The following is a 20,901-nucleotide window of genomic DNA, read 5'->3' as shown; positions in this document are numbered from 1 at the left end:
TATAAAACTTTTTTAAAAATTATGGAGAATTTCCTAATTCTAAAATGTTCTAAAAATTCTTTTTAGAATCAAATACAAATTTAGATATAAACATAATTTTAAAACTTATCAAAAACAATTTTTGGAATTAAAAATTTAGTAGAAATCAAATTAGGAAATAGAAAGTATTGTCTTCATAATTTTTTATATTAGCCAATCCAAAAGCTTTACCAACCATAAATGCATATTTACCTTAAATTCTACAAGTCCAAGAACCCCAATCCAAATTTGATGAAATTCGAAGTTACCTTGAAACCAATAAAACCCGAGAAAATAAGTTGTCCAATTAGTAAGAGAGGAACAAAATGGTCAACTAAATAAAATACCCTAACATTGTTCTTTGTCTCACCCCACTTTATTCTATATTTTTGCATAGAGAAAAAGAAAAAGGATAGAGACAAAGTGAAATAAAATAGTAATAGACATTGTTTCTTCTTTTTCTTTTCTTTATTTTCTCTAGAAAAAATGAGAGAGAGCAATGCAAATAGAAAAGTAAAACTTGAGTAGATTTGATGGCGCACTTAATAAAGGCATTTTTATCCATCTCATTTCATATTTGTGCCACCAATAATCTAAAGTTTATAGTCTTTCAAGGCAATTATCACCCCAACTACGCCTTTAACATAGTTGTCCCTTAGAGTTTATCCTTCAAATGTATTTATTGCAAATAATTTTATCTATAAAAGTCAAATTTTTAATAGCTATATTATTTTAAATACCCCAATAAAATATTGGTTGGATTGTCGAACTTCAAGGCCAAGTGAGTAAATTTGGATTATAATTATAACAATACAGCTGGAGTGAAAGGTGGAGGCCTGCATAAGGGTTGGGTTCATTGCCTTTCTTAATCAATGTGCCAAAAAGCATTGCTTTTTGGCGTCAGAACCCACAAGACTCTAGAAGGATCACATCCATTTCCAACATCATTTGTACTCCCCAAAAAAAAAAGAAAAAAAAAAAGAATATGATTTTCTTCCTAAATGATCACTATTCACTATGATGATTTTTTAATGAAATTGGCATTGATATTTTATTTTTAAAATAAAACTTTGTTATGTGATTTTTAAATAAGTATTTTTGGAAAGAGTCTTTTTATCTTAAATTTGATTCTGGTAAATTTTGATGAAAAGAAAATAAATAGAAAAAATAAAAATAAAAAAGTGAAAGAAAAATAAAAAATAAATTTAAACTTAGGATATTGTTTTTTGAAATGTGTCGATTGTCTTATATAAATATTTCTATATTTTATAGTTGGTAGTTAAATATAGATATAAATAATTTTTTTGGGATAAATAATTTGATTTATTTGAATTTTAAAAAATGGATGGAATTAGAGAGTATTCAAAAAATGTACTCAAAATCAACTTATCACACAATTTCAAAATATTTAAGTTTTTAGTCAATGAGATTAAAAGGAAAATAAATTAAATAGTGGTTAATTTCACTTATTTTTCCTTATGGTTAAATATATTTAATTATCATTAATTGAATTTTTTTTAAATATATTTTTATCAAAATTTTAAATTAATGATAATTAAGCGAATTTAACCTAAATACGAGGAAAGTGGATGAAATTAATACTTTTAAAAAATAATACGATAATTCTTTATAAAAAAAATGCTATATATCTTTTATCATTTCTTCGCATTTGAAAAATATTAAAGAAAATAAAAAATCAATCTATTTTCAAATACTGTTATTAATTTAAAAAAAAATTGATTAAAGAAGGTAACAATATTACTTTATACAAATAAACTTAGGAATGAGAGTAACACTGTTCTTTTCACATTTTTTTGTAATTTATTGATATAAAAAATGGTAATAAAATATGATAAAAATGATCAATAAATATTAGACTTAGGAATAAGAGTAACACTATTCCTTTCACTTTTTGACATTATTTTCCAATATTTTAACAATAGTAAATATAACATAATATGAAAATTTTCAATACATCAAAGGGGTATTCATGGAACTTCCAATCTTTATAGTTGAAAATATATGAAAAAATCCAAATCATTTGGTGAAGTTACGAGTAATGAGATAAAGTATAATAGAATGCTAGTCTTGTCCGATATAAAAAATAAAATAATGTGATGTGATTTAATTGATTACATTCCTGATCCTATGTTTGATATTGGGAAGAAGGAATGAAAATAAATATTTTGTTTTTATTTTTAAGAATAAAAATAAATTTGATGTTTCCGGTTTTTATGTTTGGATATACTTATGATTGAGACTAGAATCATTATTTATTTCAATTTCAATTTTAGGTAATAATGGAAATTGGAATGGAAAAAGAAATAAATTAATAAAAATATCCCTACATATAATTTAAAATAAATTTTTACTTGTATTTATAAAAACATCTTAGAAAGTTTTTCTTGTATTTATAAAAACATCTTAGAAAGTTTTTCTTAATGTGTGATTTAAAAACAATGTTTTGTTTTTAAAAATAAAAAATATTTTTTTAAAACTTATATGGTCTATTTGGTTTTTATTCTATATAAATGGTTTTTAAAAACAAAGGAGAATTATTTTAGAGAATAAGTAAAAGTTGATTTCGTTAGTTTATAAAAGTAAATGAAAAACATAGAGAAATAAGAAAAAAAATTAAAAGTAATTAAGTTAGACATAATTAATATCTTAAATGTTCTAATTTTTAAAAATAATTTAAAATTCAAAAAAATTTATTAATTAATTACATATTAAATAAAAAATTTAAGAATATTCTATTCACAATGTATGAATGTAAAAAAGACTTGGTTAATTTATACCTTAAAAAAATAAACTTTTTTTTTTAAAATTCATTTAAAATGAAATAACATTACCAATTATTATTTTTAAATTATTATTATCTAATTTTAACAAATAAATCAATTATTCTTTTGAAAGGGTGTTAATATTCATATTTTTATAATATAAAAAAAAATATAGTTTGTGATTTTATTACAATATTATTATGCATATTTTTTATTAAAAATGATTTTTTTTTTAAATTTTTTTATAATTAAAAGAAGATTTGTAATTTTAATAAAACTTGAATTAAAATTAGTCAATAATTACAATTTTTTACAAAATCAAAATGAATAATTAGTTTAAAAAAACTTATCCAAATAAGTTTTTGGTTTTTCATTTTTTGAAAAATGATTTTAAAAATAATTTATATCAACAAAATTAAAATACTTTTTATTAGAGATAAATCAAAATCATGGAGGTTTCATTTTTCAAAAAAAATTATTTTTATATTTTATTCTCATTTTCTTATCCAAATATGAGAATTTTAAAATCATTTTTTATTTTATTCTCATTCTCTTATCCAGAATAAATGAAAAAGAAAAAGAATTTTCGATTGTTATTCTTCATTCCCGTATACCAAAAATGTTGCCACAACAATGCACCAAGGCAAGAGGTAAGAGGAACAAATGCTCTACGAAAACCTTAAAAATAAAGAAAAAGGATATAAATGACACAACCATCAAGATGGATGACTCAGAAAGTAGTGTCAGTTTGACACGGAGAGGGTGCTTTGCAGTTCCACTATAAATTGATAGAGAAGCCCACACCGTAGAATGGCCGCTACCGCATCCCCCGTTGTTCTTTCCTTGGTCTCTTCACTCTTCGCTTCTGCATCCTCTTCTTCTTGTTCCTCTCTCATTTTCACCAGACTCCGCTCTTCCCCTTCCCTTCCATTTTCCGTTGCAGTCAAGCCCCTGTGTTTTCGCAGAGGGAAGCTCATGGCTCACACTCTCGCCCGGGCCACTCTCGGCCTCACTCACCCTTCCAATGTCGAACCCCCTAAGGTTTCTCTCTCTTCTTCCCTCTTTCTATCTCTATGTTAAACGTTTTGTGTACTTATACTGTCAAGTTTTATATTTCCTGGTTTGGATGATTATTTTGGATTAAGATCCATCAATACTACTGTCTGTATAAATTAACCCATTTGTGTTTTTTTTTTAAGTAGTTTGATTCATCAGGGGGATTGTGTTGGGCTAGAATATGTTTATAATCAACGAGTTTTCTTCCCAGTATCTTAAATCACTTTTCTCTCTCTCTCTCTCTCTCTTTTATTTTATTTTTATAAATTGGGAAGAAATCCATTACTTTTATGTTTGATTGATTGATTAATCAACATTGGAAGAAGGGTCTACTGGAGATTGATTTTTGTTTATGGGTTTTTATTATTTTGTATGAATGCAATTTTTTTAAGTCCTTTATGTGAAATTAAGGATTTTTTTTTTGGTCCTTGCCTAGGAATTTTTATGATTGATTGGTTATTACCATGGGCTAAAATAAATAAATATTTGATTTTTCTGTGGTTGTACTGGGGTATCCCACCGTTTTTTTTTTTTTTTTTTATAATTTTGTGTCATGAAGATCATGAATTTTCATCTGGTTGATTAATTATTCTCGCTAGAATCTATAAATGATATATATATTTTTTAATAATTATTATGGGTTTTGCTTCTTTCTTAGAGTACTGATCTCTGTATTGATTTCATTAATGTATCATTTGTGATTGTCATGGGCTGATTCTTTTATTAGGTGACTTATACTTCTGGGTTTGATCTTATATCCTTGAGTTAATAAATGATGTTTTGTGCTTTTAAAATCCCAAAAGATCTCTTTCACCGCCAAAGAGATCGATTTGGTGGAATGGAAAGGAGACATTCTTGCAGTGGGTGTTACGGAGAAAGACATGGCTAAAGATGAGAACTTGAAGTTTGAGAACCCAATTTTGAAGAAGCTAGATTCTCAGTTGGGTGGTCTTTTAGCTGAAGCATCCTCCGAGGAAGATTTCACAGGAAAATCTGGACAGTCAACAATTCTTAGGCTCCCTGGTCTTGGCTCGAAAAGGGTTGGCTTGATTGGGCTCGGACAGTTGACGCCATGTTCACCCCCAGCAGCTTATCGGAGTCTTGGCGAGACTGTTGCAGTGGCAGCCAAGGCGGCTCAAGCAAGTGATGTTGCCATTGTGCTTGCTTCTTCTGAGGGGCTTTCTGCTGAATCAAAGATTTATACCGCTTCTGCCATAGCTTCTGGTACTTGTTTTATGATTTATTGGTTTCAAAACTGATATGATCAGTGTTTATTTGTGATAAATGTCTGATCCCTTAAATTTTGATAGGGGCTGTGCTGGGCATTCATGAGGATAATAGGTTTAAGTCAGAGTCAAAGAAGCCAGCTCTTAAATCTGTGGATATCATTGGCCTTGGAACTGGACCTGATGTACAGAAGAAGCTCAAGTATGCAGAAGATGTCTGTTCTGGGGTAATTTTTGGAAAAGAACTTGTAAATGCACCTGCCAATGTGCTTACCCCTGGTCCGTATGAGCTTAGATTATGTTATTATTGGTTTTTTTACGTGTGTTTTCATTTATGATATTCATTATCTGTTTATATTGAGCATGTGATGCGCGTTTCAGATTTTTCCATGATACATAATTTAGTCCTTTTTTTGTCTATTGCAATAATATGATCTTTTTTGCCTTTTTGTCTGTTCCTGTCTGTCAATTCTAGAATTCTAACTGTTAATTGTCATTTATGTTATACCTCAGGGGTATTAGCAGAAGAGGCTTCAAAAATTGCATCCGCATACAGCGATGTCCTTTCAGCAAAAATTTTGGATGCAGAGCAATGCAAGGAACTGAAAATGGGTTCCTATCTTGGAGTTGCTGCTGCTTCTGCAAATCCCCCTCATTTCATCCACTTGTGTTACAAGCCTCTAACTGGACCTGTCAAGGCCAAACTGGGATTGGTTGGTAAAGGATTGACTTTTGACAGGTGATCGTGTATTTTCAGAAAATGAGAGTTTTTTTTTCTGGTTCAGTTATTTGACATAGAGAGAAACAAGTGTTTTATTTCGGATTGGCTATTGTTTTTGGCAAGTTCAAGGTGTTGCAAAGGCTAAAGAATATTTTCAGTTACTGAATTATGTTTTTGTCATAAGATATGTTTAATGATGGCCTGCTGACTAGTGATCACGCGTTGTCCTTGATATGAGTCTCTTTCATTCCTATGGGCATTGGGCGGTATTTTGTCTTCTTTTTCAAGTGTAATTGCTTTTTTCTGTTACTTGTTGCAATGGCAGTGCAAATGATGATATTTGTTTTCAAAAAGTGGCCAGTATAATAATCTATGTTATTATGTGCATTTGATTCTCCATCTACACGTGTTCTTAAACATTTATCTTTTACGGTTTTAGTGGTGGCTACAACATCAAGACTGGACCTGGCTGTTCTATTGAGCTCATGAAGTTTGATATGGGGGGTTCAGCTGCGGTTCTAGGTGCAGCAAAAGCCATTGGTCAAATTAAACCTTCTGGAGTGGAGGTAAGCCATTTGTTGTTGTTGTTGTTGTTATCATTGTTTGTTTGTTTTAACTTGCATGGAACAATTTCTTAACTAATCCATTTGTATGTTCTATTTTCAATTCTCCAGCAATTGAATCTAGCATACACTTATGACTTATTAAGGGTCTTGTATTTGCAGGTGCATTTCATTGTTGCAGCTTGTGAGAATATGATAAGCGGAACAGGCATGAGGCCTGGAGACGTTGTCACAGCTTCAAATGGAAAGACAATTGAGGTGCTTTCTTTGTTTTGCAGGAAAATTACAACTATTCAACTTAGGAGAGGTTTTGTTGGAAGGTCTTTATTACTTGATAGGTGTCAAGAATGGATGCACATTCCAATTTTCTTCTTGATGTTACATACCTTTCTAATTTTTGGTTGGAGGTGCATAAATGGTTGTAAAAGTTCTCTATCTGATGTTGTTTCCTTCCATTTGTTAGTGCCTCACCAAAAAAGAGAACGGAAAACATTGCAGTTTTAACTTAATTATACTCATCATCACCATCTAGGTTTTTGGATACAAAGTATCGTGCAATTAATGTTGTTAAAAATCTCATATTTTGGGGGGAATAGTATAGTCCATTTTGTTAAGTCCATGGAGAAACTGATTGATTGCATATGTTTTATGTTTATTTATGAATTCCTAATGTGTTGTTGTCTCCCATCTCTACTGCAGGTCAATAACACAGATGCAGAGGGCAGACTCACACTTGCAGATGCTTTGGTATATGCTTGTAACCAAGGTGTAGAGAAGGTACCACCTTAAAAGAGCTACTATTCCTGTAGATTTTTTTTTTCTCAGAGAAATTGAATTTTGTTTCGTTTTTCATTGATCAACTAAGTACTAGACTCTTTATGGAAAAAGCCTTTTTAATTTACAAGGGTGTTTGGTATACTTTCACTTGGTACCTGTAGGAATATTAAAAAATCAATTATCTTCTTTTTGTTATTTAATAAAGTTGATGGAGAAAATCATGGCTTATTTAAAATCCTAAGTAATTGACATTTTCCTGGAAATGATGTAAAATGTGTTTTTATGAAAGAGGGAAAAAATAAATGGAAAAAAAAGGCAACAAAACAAACTTTCGTGTTTTCTGAAGTCATAGCATCTGGAAACAAGCAAGAGCAGATTAGCATCTAGGCAATTTTAAACCACATTACCAATAAGGTATGCTTGCTCACCAATCAATGGTGCTTGGATGAGGTTCCGCAAATGATTGCCCTCCTGGAAAATTGCTATCCATTTATAAGGGATGACTTCAGGTTGAGTTGGTTGTAAAAATAATCAACAACCATAAAGAAAGCTGATTGTGAGGAACTGTGACAGAGCTTGCTGATTTGGCTGGTTCTGCTGTTGAAGCATCTCACCAGTTTTTCCCTATTGGAGATGAAAGTGAAAATTTGATGTAGACTGGGACTAAGCCTTGGACGAGCTGGTTTTTATGTGAATTCATACTTTTGGTTGAAATGCTAGTGTTCTGAATATCAGTTCGTATCTTCACTCATACCTTGGCTATCCAGATACACATGGAAAGTTTGTACATGCCAATCCTAAAATTTGTGTATTTCAACATCCACGGTCCTCTTTTTAGTTCTTAGAATAGTTTGCTCCTTTAGAGACTAACATGTTAAATTGTTTTGCAGATTGTTGATCTAGCAACATTAACTGGGGCCTGTGTAGTTGCTCTTGGGCCCTCAATTGCAGGTATGTACATAATCATGGTGACAAATTTGGTGGTAGAAAACCTTTTTGAATTGCTTTGTGTTTCAGAGACATTTTAATCTTGAGGCCAAAGGAATTCCTGCAATAGGAAGAATTCAAGGACGGATTTGAGTAGGGGTGAAATGATGCACATCATGGAAAAAATGGCAAATGATACCATTATGTAGTTATACAGAATAGATGGGGCCTATCCTTGTTTTCATGAATTACTTGCAACTTATTGAATTTTTACATGATAAGATTGAATTACATTCTCCCTGTAAGATCTGGTCTTAGATTGGAATACTTAAGTACTTGGAGAATTTGTTCAAAATATTGGTAGCTTGGTAGTTTCTTCATTCACACTCTTCAATAGAAAGACCGAACAGTGCATACTTATTTTTATTTTATTTCTTGATGGGAAATCTTTTTCACCTTGAACAGGTGTCTTTACGCCCAGTGATGACCTTGCTAAAGAGGTACTAGCAGCTTCAGAAGCAAGTGGGGAGAAACTTTGGAGAATGCCTATGGAGGAGAGTTATTGGGAGTCCATGAAATCAGGAGTAGCTGATATGGTCAACACTGGTGGCCGTCCAGGTGGTGCTATCACTGCAGCTCTGTTCTTGAAACAGGTAAGCGGATCTGATCATTCTCTCTTATTGTTTTAAATGTTTTCCCTTCTTACATGGAGTTTGTGTATGATTTCCACTGGCCCACAATTGGCAGTGAATATGGTTTGGCATCAAGAAAATTCATAATTGAACTTATGTTGCCTATTTCCGGGAGCGAGCCTTTGGAAATGGGTTAGCAAATTTAGTGGGTGGGTAGGTGATGTCTGAGACCATGTTAAGACATGCATTTGGGACATTTTGGTGGGTCAACTAGGACAGATAATAAAGTGGGGCTCTATCCTCGGCCAGTTGGGAGGAATGTGTGAAATTTGTGGTTCCCGAGCCTTGATTGATTTTCATATGCACTAAATAACATCTCATTTTGTACGGATGTGATTTTATTTACCTTTGTGTATTTATAATGGTCGATATTGGAAATATCTAATAATTTATGCTAGTGAATTGAGTTAATGATTTTTGTTTGCCGCCCTTGGCTCTAATTGACAAAGAGGGTATTTTAGTGCTTCTGTCCAAGAATTGTTCTTCATCTTTTAATGAGAATGATCTCTTTCTCGGTTTGGGCGGGTAGAGAGTTGGGGAGTCAAGGGTATAATAGAAGGGGATGCACACATGCTAATCTCTGCCTCTGTTGCAACTCATCGACTTGGGTCATGATCATAGATGACACAGGAGGAGCACAAGGCCATCGGTATTCATTTTAACTGTTCAAAAAATGAACTGAAAAAACTGTAGGATTATTTGTGAGCTTTCTTTGTTTATTGTTTGGGAATAATGAAATCATCTATGTGGTTGCTTCAGTTTGTGGATGAGAAGGTTCAGTGGATGCATATCGACATGGCCGGTCCAGTTTGGAACGATAAGAAGCGGGCTGCAACAGGATTTGGCATTTCAACTCTGGTGGAATGGGTTCTGAAGAACTCTTCTTAGTCTGGCTGGAATTTGCTGTTGAAAATTCTCAATTGGGTTGGTGCTGACCCTGCAATAAAATATGTTGGAAAAGAGAATGGAAAGTGATGAGCTGAACCATTGATCATCCTCTGTCTTTTACAGAAAACTATATATCTATTTATATTTACTGCCTTTTCTCTTTTAAGTGAAGAATTTTTTTTGGAATTTCTGTTGATATTTCCCTGTGGATTTCTCTATATGCTACTGAAAACAACTTATTCTATGCTAACATTTACAAACCTTAGTCATTTTTTTTCTTGGGAAAATTACGGAATAGGGTGGGCTGGTGGTGATAATGTCCCAATGATATTTTTGTTTGTAGCTATAAAAATATAATTCAAAAGGGGGTTTTGATAATTTGTTTTATAATAAAAAATGATTTTTGTAAAAAGCACTTATCAAATATTAATCCAAAAATTACTTACTGAAAATGTTGTTACTCAATAGGTATAGAGTCTTTGGAATCTTTCTACAAAGCCCTTGTAATAATGTCTTCTCTACAACTTTAGGCATTGTTTGGCACATTGTATTTATGTAACTAATGACACGCCTATTGTGAAAAAAATTCAAAAATTCAAAAGTTCTAGTAGAAAATAGGTGGCTATTCATGTTTTTAAGAACTTTTTTTCTTAAGGAATTTCGAGAACTATTTTTAAAAAATAATGTTCTAACATAAAGGTTAAAGACACTATTGGTTTTATTATCTTAGTGTATAGAATAAAAAAAATCATACCAAAACATATGCCATAAAGTTCAAGCGTCTCCTCTATACCCAAGAAGTAATGTTCAAGTGATGGTGTACCACATGATGATGACAAAGCCTTACCCAACTTAGGAGATCATCTTAAACTTCGGTTTACAAGATATACTCTTAAGGCTCTTCAAAAGGCTTAGTGATTTATTGAGATATTTTACACTTCAAAAAAAAAAAAAAACCTCAAAATATCAATTAAAATCTTTTAAAAGTCGTCTAATTTCATCAAATCTCTTCAAGATCGTTAAAGTACTTAATATGCATATTTGAAACATTAAAATACAAAAGGGAATTCAAGTGAGATCATATAGATAATGTTCATGTTCCTTGTCTCTCGTGTTGAAATTAAAAAATGGACTTTTAGCTATTTCTTGAATATATAGCCATCCAGGAAAATGTCCACATAGTGTTTTTAAATCTATAATGACTACTTGTCGTGCATTAGATGCTTTAATGACTTGTAAAAGAATGACTACATAGATGTCTAGTTATTAGAGACTTTGTGTTTAATGGATAGTTTGATTCCAAAAGGTTTAAATGGGATGTTTTAAATGTGTTTCACTCTTGTCTATCAATAGCAAATCTTTTCTATTCCATTAAAAGATATCTTTAAGCCCTTCAATTGACGTCTACATGTGCCCAAGTTATTAGTTCCTAAGCTTGTAACATTAGCGTTCAATCCACTAGGTCAGAGGATTGAGGATGCCCAACAACCACACAACCACCCATGACTTAGTACAACAAAATCAATGCTTGGTTAAGAATGTATCATATCGGTAAGAATATTTCTTATAATCTGCTAAATACCACTTAACACAGATCTAAACAATTAATAACTTGTTGTAATAATCCAAGTGTCACCTATCATGATAGGACACCTGTCAAACTGTTAGTTGCTTCATGAGGAAAAAGTTAAGTTTGTCCCTTTCACCCACCTAATTAGAATGCAATAAACAAAACTATATAGGCTAACCTCAACCTTCAAAGAGGTTGAGTATGTTCCTAAAACTCCCCTTTATCCAATCCACACTTACACTCCTAATTCCCTTATCATCTCTTCCCTCTCCTCCTTCTCTAAGACTTTTAAGATCTATTATTTCCGAATTCTAAGTTAACCATAGGAGAGGTGTAGTAAAAGTCCATTCTAATTACACATTTGTGCAAGCACTCAATGACAAAAAGCAAGTTGGCTAGTCGTTATCTAGTGTCAATGGACTTGATCATCATAGGATGCAACCTTAGGGGTTCATGCATCAACAAATAAGCCAACTATAAATGTACAGTGTGACACTCCATTGAATTTTTGGTATCCATGAATGGATAATATATGAGAATTGATCTAATTTTTATCATTTTATGACTAATGATATTAGAAAACAACCTTTGAACGGAATATCGATGTAACACTACAAACTATAGGTGTGTATATAATTGTAAGAATTCATTCAATAAAATTTCAAATCATTCTTAATTCCATACTTTTTTTGTTCCGTGTAATGAATCAAAGACTACTAAAAAGGTCCCTAATTTACACCTAACCTTTTCTTATTTTTATTTCACTATTTGATTGTTCAATTTGAGAGAATGAATGAATATTCACAAGAAGCAACATTTAACACTGAAACAGGTGTATTCGCACGTGTGTCACGTTGAGTAGCACGTCCACACGTGTAAGGTTAAACCCACTTTGAAAGTCAGAAGTTGTCTACTTGTCTGAAGGGCCATGGATTGATTCTCCTCTCTCCAAGTTCACACTTGTAGCTTTCAATTCCTACTCTATTCAACATTCATTCTCTGCGTGATACCATTACACACCTGAGATCACAATCCCTAAAACTGCAGCTAGTAGCTTACTTTTCTTCTTGGAAATTATTTTTTTGATCAATACGATCATGTAGAAGGAACTGGAGGACAGAGGTAGACTTGGAGGCAAAAATGAGTGTGTCCTTGACTGTGATGACCTTCAATCTTCATGAAGATCAACCAGATGACAGCCCAAATTCATGGGAGAAAAGGAGAGATTTGTGTATAAGCGTTATCACCAGTTATTCACCCATGATCCTCTGCACCCAACAAGGTTTACAGATATGCTTCTTTTTGGTGGATCTTGTTTGCGCTTGTGCTTTTACTGAAAATGGGCGATCTGGGTCGGTTTTGTTTTGCGTTTTGGAGATGGGTTTTCATTGTTTTATGATGTAGTTGAGTTTAAGTACCAAAATGTTTCATCGATTTTATCGAGGGGCATTTGAGTTTATGGGTTTTCATCTGTTCAGGGATATAGTTGAGTTGAGTTTTAGTTTTCAAATGTTTGATCATTTAATAGATTTGTTGTAGGACGAGGTTTTCGGAAGGATTTTTAACTCTACTTATTTTTTAGAAATTGGTGATCTGGATGTTAAGTTTTAGCTTTTTTGCTTGGGTTTTTAATCATTGCTTGCATTTTTTTTTTCCTTTTCAGGTGTAAAGACGCAATTGGAATTTCTGCAGCAGGGTTTGCCGGGTAACTTTTGTGACCATTTTTTCTATCTATTTGTAAAATTGGTTCATTTCTCGGTTCCTGAATGGAAAAAGATGCTTTTTTTTTGCCCATCTCTGAAGTTAGACCTCCTTGATCAAAAACCCTAAATTATCCTATTTTAAAACAGAGGAAAACTTAACACCATAATCTGGGTACCATTTCCTTCTACATTGTTATTGATGAGCCAGGAAGCACGACTTTCTGTAATTAACTTTTAAAATATGGGTGATCTGTGATGGAAGGGATGAGAACAAAACTGCCTATCATTACGAAAATATTCTGCTTTAGTTTGTGGTTGAGGGCTGCTTTAATTAAATTCTTAAAGTGCTACAGCTACTAATATGGACCCATAAATTTCAATGAAACGGCTGCATTATTACACTTTCATGTGGTGCTCAGATGCCTTCTGAAATTCCTGGTGCTATTATTGTTTTGATTTGGGTTGCTTACCAAATGGTTTCAATCTAAACTGAAAAGGTTCCATGTTTTCCGGACTAAATTTGTTGAGGCTTTGAGCCTTTTGCTTTATCCCTTGGGTAATAGCTAGGGCTGTAAATAAATTGAATTTAAGTTGGATCAATTATATCTATATTTGTCTAATAAGAAACATACTGGAATAAACAATCCAATGTGTATGGGGCTTTTGTATCTCTTTGGCCGGAAGCCATGTGATGCATATGCCCAAGGAAATACATGTGATAAATCAAACTGCTAGAAGCATCCAACCATATACTTTAACACATGTTGATAATGGAATCCATCAATTATCCATAGGTTCCATCAATCATCATATGATCGTGTATTAATCCTCTGCTGATGTTAACATGGTAAAATGGTGTCATAGAATTAAGCTTTAGTGCACTTCACCATATAAGATTTGTTAGATGTTAACTTGCATGTTTTTGTGATCCTAAATCAAGATGCGCAACTAATAATAAAACTGGTTTCTTTTTAAATCCTTAAGGTTATGATCAAGTTGGAATTTCAAGAAAAGGATCCCAAGACACTTCAGATGAACATTGCACCATCTTCTATGACAAAGAAAAGGTATGCGATCCTGTTTGTTTTCTGAACCTGGCATAGCTTTTATGATCTTGTTTTGTCTTGAAAATTTAAAAAATTAGCTTGCCTTTGGAATATTCCTTTGGTAATTGAAGGTAGAGCTGCTAGAAAGTGGAACATTTTGGTTGTCGGAGTCACCTTCAGTTCCTGGAAGCACATCATGGGGTTCTGTAGTTCCATGTATTGCAACGTGGGCGATATCCTTTTTTTACTATGCCTATAGAAGATTACATTTCCTTTTTTCTGTTCTTTTCTTTTCTTTCTTTTTTTTAAAGGGAAGAATATTGTATACTTTGTTTCTTTGACATGATCTCCACACATTCCAATTAAAAGGAGTCGAGCCACCAGGTTTTTCATTTCAGATTGTAAATACAAACATGGATGAGTTCAGTCCTCGTGCCCGTAGACGAAGTGCTTTACTCACATGGCAGCATATTGCATCCTTACCACCTAGCTTGCCGGTTGTATACTGTGGAGGATTTAATACACCAAAGGAATCAACTACAGGGCGTTTTCTTCTTGGAAGATCTAGGTACTGTATGATACAAGGATGTTCAGTTGTTCTCTACCGCCTTTGTCAAGTTTTATGCACTTTACTCCACTAGACACTTAATCTAATATTGATTTTTCTTGCTTTGTCTTTTGGGACTGCTATTTGTTGGAATTATTTAGTTGGGAGAATAAAAAAATGAGTGGATATAAACCATTAAGAATTAGTTGTGGCAAATGTTTCCAGAAGATTTCTAGCGCTCTTACATTCACAATATCGATGCTTGTTTCTGGGACATTTGCTGGAAATTTGTCTGCCCCATTGGTCCCTTTTTAAGTACTACTGTAACATTGCCATCCAATTACCATAACCATATCTAATAGCTACCTAATCCGTGGCATTGATATTCTCTGTTCTCCCTGTTTTGTTTTCGATCTAAGCAAACTATCTAGGTCATCTTTTGTTCATTGTTTAGGCTGCATTAAGTTTGATCCATAATCTTTGTAGTGAACGGTCTCATTTATTGAAAACCTCCTCTTTCTCTTGAATGGGTGATTGCAACTTGTTTTCTTGAGATTTATTTAAGAAATTGCAGTGGCAAGAAACTTATTTCTCTTGCTTGAATTACTGATCTTTTCCACTAGTTATGTGCTGCCACTAAATTTCTTTTAATTTAGAGCAGCTTTTTTAAAAGCTTCCTAACATATAATGGCATATTACAGGCTCCGGAAACTTCTAAATAAGTAAGCACTCTTGAGTCCTGCTTTATTTTGATAATTTGTGGGTTAAGATTAAGCTACCTGTGACATCAAATGAACAAGAAAACTACAAGCCTCACTCAGTGGAGAACTGAATGGTTGTGACCTCTATTGTTTTGCTGCCCAACCATGTTTAATATGTTTATTTAATCAGATGGGATGTAGGAATTGTCAAATTGAATGCACTCTAATACTTGGCAACATGAAGTTCGAAATTCATGACGGGTTGAACTAATAGAAAAAGTTTCCCCTATTCTGTGCAGTCAATTTGAATTAGTCGGGTTAAGTCTTGGACTTGTTGAAGATGATATATTTAGCACACACCAACGAATTTGTAAAAGCCCATCAAGAAGATTATGTTTCCCTTACCAATATTATTCTCAAAGTGAATGTATCTAGGTTGTGTCTTTCTGAAGGAAACTGAAAGCAATGAAGGCACATGTATATGCTGTTGGATGAGGCCATAAAGAATTCATAGTATGAAATGATTGAGGCATGTAAAGTCATCATACATTCTGGAAAATGACTTCCTGAAACTTGCAGAAGTTATTTCCCAAATCTTGTGAGACAACAGAGCCTTCTTTTCCCTTTCAACTAACAGCCAATTTTATAGTTCTCTGAACATGTGAAACTTGCAAGTTGTTTAAAATTTTTCAGCCCTTATTTATGACATTAGATTAATGGTGGTAATAGCATGCTATTATTGTTGTAGTAATGCATGGAAAACTACTTCACCAGAAATTAATGGAAGTCATTGTCATTCATTTTGGCCTATTATAGAATTTGGTTCAAACCTTGGTATGTGTAGTGGGAGTTATTCTGAATCAGCTTTCTTGTCTGCTCCTGTAGTACCATTTGCCAGCTTACTAGATTATAGATCAGAGGGATTATATCTCTACTATTTTCTACAGGGATTTTCCTTGTAAGATTGACAGAGGTTACTATGAGCTTTTCTAACTTCTTGCTTACAGGGAGCATGGCGTTGTAGGTGATATGAGGGATGCATGGCCCAGTGCTCGAGTGAGAAAAAATGGTTCACTCATACGCACTTACCATGGATTCAAAGGTATTGATTTTTCATCCTTATAATTCTCTCAATGTGGGGAGAATCAGATGCCACCATATGGCCTATAACTCATTTTCCATCTGATGCTACAGGTGACAAGCAAGGAGCCGTTGAATTCCTTAAGTTGATATTCAGAGCACTTTGCCTCTGCTGGGATCGCCAAACTCAGGATCTACATATAGATTGGGTTCTTTTCAGAGGCAGATCCCTGATTCCTGTTTTATGTGAAGTGGTGAATGATAACATTGATGGGTACTATCCATCCTCTCACTATCCAATATTTGCTGAATTTATGCTTCCTCGAACCATCAGACTCATTGAACCACCTACACAAGAGGACAACTAAGCCCCTCCTGGTGTGGAGATTTTGGTAGCTAAACTTCAGGCACAAGTGTTTGAGAGATCACACAAGGACCTTTGAGTGCCTCTAAAGCATCTGAAAATGGAGGTCAGTTTTCTTGAAAAAACGGCTATATATATCTATTTTCATTTTGGGTGTATCTAAAGCAGAAGCTCCTTCCCATGAGAGTTAAGTGGGAAAGAGACACTGTGATGTTTTCCTCTAGTTTGGCTATTCAAATATAACTGTTCTTTTGGGGGAATAAAAGATAAGAAAGCTGGTAGCTTTAGATTCATGATATGTCTTGGTTTTATTGTTAATCCCAGTCAAAAGATGGATGTGGGTGTTGATGTGTAGATTGATGTGTGGATGGTGATCTCATACCCATAACTTTCCCATCTAAGAAGTTGTTTGAGTGGGTTTTTCAAAATATTTATGTAATTATATTTTTAGAGGATGGTAATGATTTACAAAAGAGGAATGTGAGATTGATTGCTTATTCTTATTATACATAATGCATTCATGTCTTTTAATTTTTACAATAAGTATATGATGGGTTACTATATTTAGCGACGAAACAGATTAAAAACTTAGGCTATATTTGGTTCCTGAAAAACACCAAGAAAGGAAAAAAATAATTAGCAAAATGATTTTCTTATGTTCGGTTTTATTATAAAAAATTTGATCGAAAGTTAAATATAATTAAAATTTATTAAATGCTTATGTATTTTTCAATTATTTTATCTAAATGTAGAAAAGAAAAGAAAAAGTTAAATAAGTTTAAATTATATAAAAATAATTTATTGTCTTTAAAATTTAATTTTTATTTTATTTTACTTTTTCATTCATTGTACTTTTTCCCTCAATTTTTTCTCTTACAATTTCTCATAATTTTTTCCAAACCAAACATAGCCTTATTATTTTCCTTTCCAAAATACCATTGGAATGATGCATAACTTTCAATTGAAAGCTTCCAAACAGTGGGTGTGATGAATAAGCTATATGGGCAAATAATAAGACCTAAGTTAATAAAGTTGGTTTTCTGCAAACCTTTGCCATAGATTAAAGAAGAAAAAGAGAAACAGATTGGAATTTTAACTCTTCCCCATGTTTCCTTCTGTTTGATTGAGGTGCAATTCAGATTAAAGTCCAGAACTTCTGAAAGGGAATGTAGGTTGCTCCTCTTACAAATGGTATGCTGTTAACTTAAGATGTTCAATAAAGTGATCATTGAGGAAAAAAGGGATTTTTCTTAAGGCTACTCAGATTATGTTTTATACAATGTGATATTGTGTATGAAGCAAACCCAGATCTGTATGGGTTTTTTGCTTGTAGATTCAAACAACACCAGACTAGACCACTCTCAAAGCAACTGCTTGTTAATTATACTACTGCTGTATGGTAAGCTTGATGCAGATCCCTACAACAAACAAACAGAATAAAAATTTAAAAAATAAAAATAAAAATAAAAAATAAAAAATAAAAAATAAAATCTACTGGAAAGTTGACTTTGCTTGATTGATCTAAATAATATTAAAAAAAAAATATTCTACTGGAAAGTTGACTTGCATGACTGATCTAAATTAATTTTTAACCTGAATTTGCTACTAGGGAACATGTGGATTGCTTCCAATACTAAATAATAGATGACCACGATGAGGTGTGTATGAAGGGTATTGGATGATCTTGAATTATGACAGTTTCCTACATAATATAATATTTATATAGGTAACATCATCAACCAACTAGTGATAGGGGAGTTTGATAAATCAATTTAATGATTTAAATTAATTTAATAATTTAATTTAAGTTATTAAGTAAATTAAGTGTGTTTGGTAAAATAATTTAATTTAATTATATGATTTAAAGTAAAAAATATTTTTAAGTAATGAGTAAAATAATTAATTTATTCTTAAATTTATATTTATATTTTATATTTTTTATCCTTAATTTACTCTAATTACATCAACGAGTTTTTTTTACTATTTTATGACCGTTATTGTTACTTAACATTCTTTACTCTAATTATAATTTATAAGGATAAATATGCTAATTTGATAATTTAAAATGTGTTTTAAGTTAATTTTATAAAATAACCTTAATACTTAAATAAAAATTAAGCAATAAATTTTAAGTTAACAACTTAAATATAATTTAACTTAAAACTAACTTAAGTCACTAGGTGGTAAATATTAAGTTTTACCAAACATCCCTATAAATATATACTTTAATTCTCATGGTTACGTAATTGAATTTATGTGTTTGTATTTTTATATCTTGATTTGATTTATTTATCATTTTATCTAGCATTCAAATTTCATCATACATATTCAATAATCAAGACACAATAAGGATTTTGATAAATAGGAAAATGCTTGATTTTATGACATCTTCAATCAAACTACTTTTTTTTTTATATAAGAAAAGTCATATATAATGTAATTTAAACACAAAAAAAATTAAAATTTTAATATTTTTTTTCTTTTCTTAATACTTTTTCAAACGAAACATAACCTAATATTTTCCTCAATATTACAAAATACTCCATCAAAACCACTTTTTTGTATGGTGATATGTAATTTAAAATGATTAGAAAATATATGTATATATCATTTTTGTTTTGTTGTGGATTGAGATAAGTTCCAATTCTAGTGTGAAATAGAAGAAATCATTACTCAAACTCAAGAACATGGCTTCTCCCAAGGTTTTATTGATGAGTACATTTTAACTAGAGAGTGAGGAGTTCATATTCCTACTTTACCATTCTTGATGATTGCTTTCAAGAACAAGCCCAACATGGCAAAGACACGTCAATCAATTCATGGGTTGGTATAAGGTGGTTGTGAAATTGTGAGTGGAAGTTTTGTGGGTTCCATTCCTTCCCATCTTTTGTCCTCACTCCTGACTCATTGGTCTATGCTTCCAATTCTTGTTCTATAAGATTTCATGTTTTTCTACCCTAGACTTCATTGCATTTTGAGACTTAAAGCAAAGAGTTTGTGGATTGTCTGAGTTCAGGAAGAGAGAGACAATTTTTGTGTTTTTGTAAGTATAAAATGTTATTCCCAAATAATTTAAAAAATATTTTTTCACATTAATAAATAGATAAATAAAATAAAATATTTTTTAACTCCAAAAAATAAAAGAAAAATTCACTTTTCCTTGAAAAATAAACAAAATTTAAAAACCAAAGAGCATATTGTCAAAATTAGAGGAAAGAATTCGATTATTTCGGCAATATGTTGTTATATTTTAGAAGTAAATCGTCATTGTTGTTTTTAGTGCACTAAGATAATATTTCAATGAAGGCGAGAGCTACTTTAAGGGTAGTAATTACATACCTTGGCCGATAAGTTTTTCTTCGTATTCTAATTTTGGTTTTCTTTTCAAAATTTTTTTTCTACATTTTTCTTCATGTGTGCCTCTTCTATAAGATAGTCTTGGTTTAAGGATAATTTTCGACTACTATATGCTAACAATCTTAGAGTATATTGGAGACTAATTAGTCAAATCATTCAAGATAGACCTATTCAACGAGTCTCATTTTAAGAGATGGTAGTGACATGTGTTCTCTATTATTGATGTTCTTAACCTAAGACATATTTTAACTCGTTCAAAACCCAATGGAACCTCTAAAAAATTATGTTGATTGAAAAAGGTAAGAAATAAGTTTGTCATGTAATTTTGAGTGCCCTATCAATTATTTGATGTTTACTACTCTATGAAAAAAATGCAAAAGATATATGAGAAAAATTGAACAAAATATATGTGCTATAGGATGCAAGAACTCAAAAGTATGTCATAGGGATCTTTAGAAATTTCTAGATGATTGAGGATAAAAATCTATTACATCAAATACATGCATACTTTGTATTAATAAATGATTATTAGAAAAATTAGGCTAATCCAACCTAAGATAATCAACCTAAAGGGGGAAGGGGGGAGGATGAATAAGGTGATGGTCATTTTTTGTAAATTTAAATTATATATATACAAAAGACAATTATATGAAAATATATAAGAAAACAATATAAAAACAATTGTATATAAAGTAATAGTGTAGGAAAGAGATAAAACAAACACACGATTTTTATAGTGATTCGACGCAACCTGACCTACGTTCACTCTCCTCTAGCTTCAATTTCAAGCTTGAGGTTCCACTATTTCAAGGCTTTGACTATAAGAAAAAAAACAAACAAGGATGCTTTTTAAGTGTCAAGAAAGGTAAAAGATGACGCTTC

At 31.9% G+C, this 20,901-nt stretch overlaps 2 protein-coding genes across 2 annotated transcripts; both read left to right on the top strand.

The window, feature by feature from the left end:
- Window positions 1-3,559: 3,559 nt before the first annotated feature.
- Window positions 3,560-9,847, top strand: LOC117925236 (leucine aminopeptidase 1-like). Its single transcript, XM_034844190.1, has 10 exons — window positions 3,560-3,842; window positions 4,661-5,081; window positions 5,168-5,362; window positions 5,597-5,822; window positions 6,244-6,370; window positions 6,530-6,625; window positions 7,067-7,144; window positions 8,035-8,095; window positions 8,537-8,724; window positions 9,523-9,847. Exons 1-10 carry the CDS (start codon window positions 3,612-3,614, stop codon window positions 9,649-9,651), a joined length of 1,752 nt encoding a protein of 583 aa, XP_034700081.1. The 5' UTR covers window positions 3,560-3,611; the 3' UTR covers window positions 9,652-9,847.
- Window positions 9,848-12,135: 2,288 nt separating this feature from the next.
- On the top strand, window positions 12,136-17,168 carry LOC117924478. Its single transcript, XM_034843097.1, has 7 exons — window positions 12,136-12,503; window positions 12,885-12,926; window positions 13,909-13,991; window positions 14,102-14,203; window positions 14,324-14,538; window positions 16,226-16,320; window positions 16,413-17,168. Exons 1-7 carry the CDS (start codon window positions 12,362-12,364, stop codon window positions 16,664-16,666), a joined length of 933 nt encoding a protein of 310 aa, XP_034698988.1. The 5' UTR covers window positions 12,136-12,361; the 3' UTR covers window positions 16,667-17,168.
- The last annotated feature ends 3,733 nt before the right edge of the window (window positions 17,169-20,901 follow it).

Source organism: Vitis riparia, chromosome 11 (genome assembly GCF_004353265.1).
Source record: "Vitis riparia cultivar Riparia Gloire de Montpellier isolate 1030 chromosome 11, EGFV_Vit.rip_1.0, whole genome shotgun sequence".
Taxonomy (NCBI): Eukaryota; Viridiplantae; Streptophyta; class Magnoliopsida; order Vitales; family Vitaceae; genus Vitis; species Vitis riparia.
This window is presented reverse-complemented; position numbering and strand designations above follow the sequence as displayed.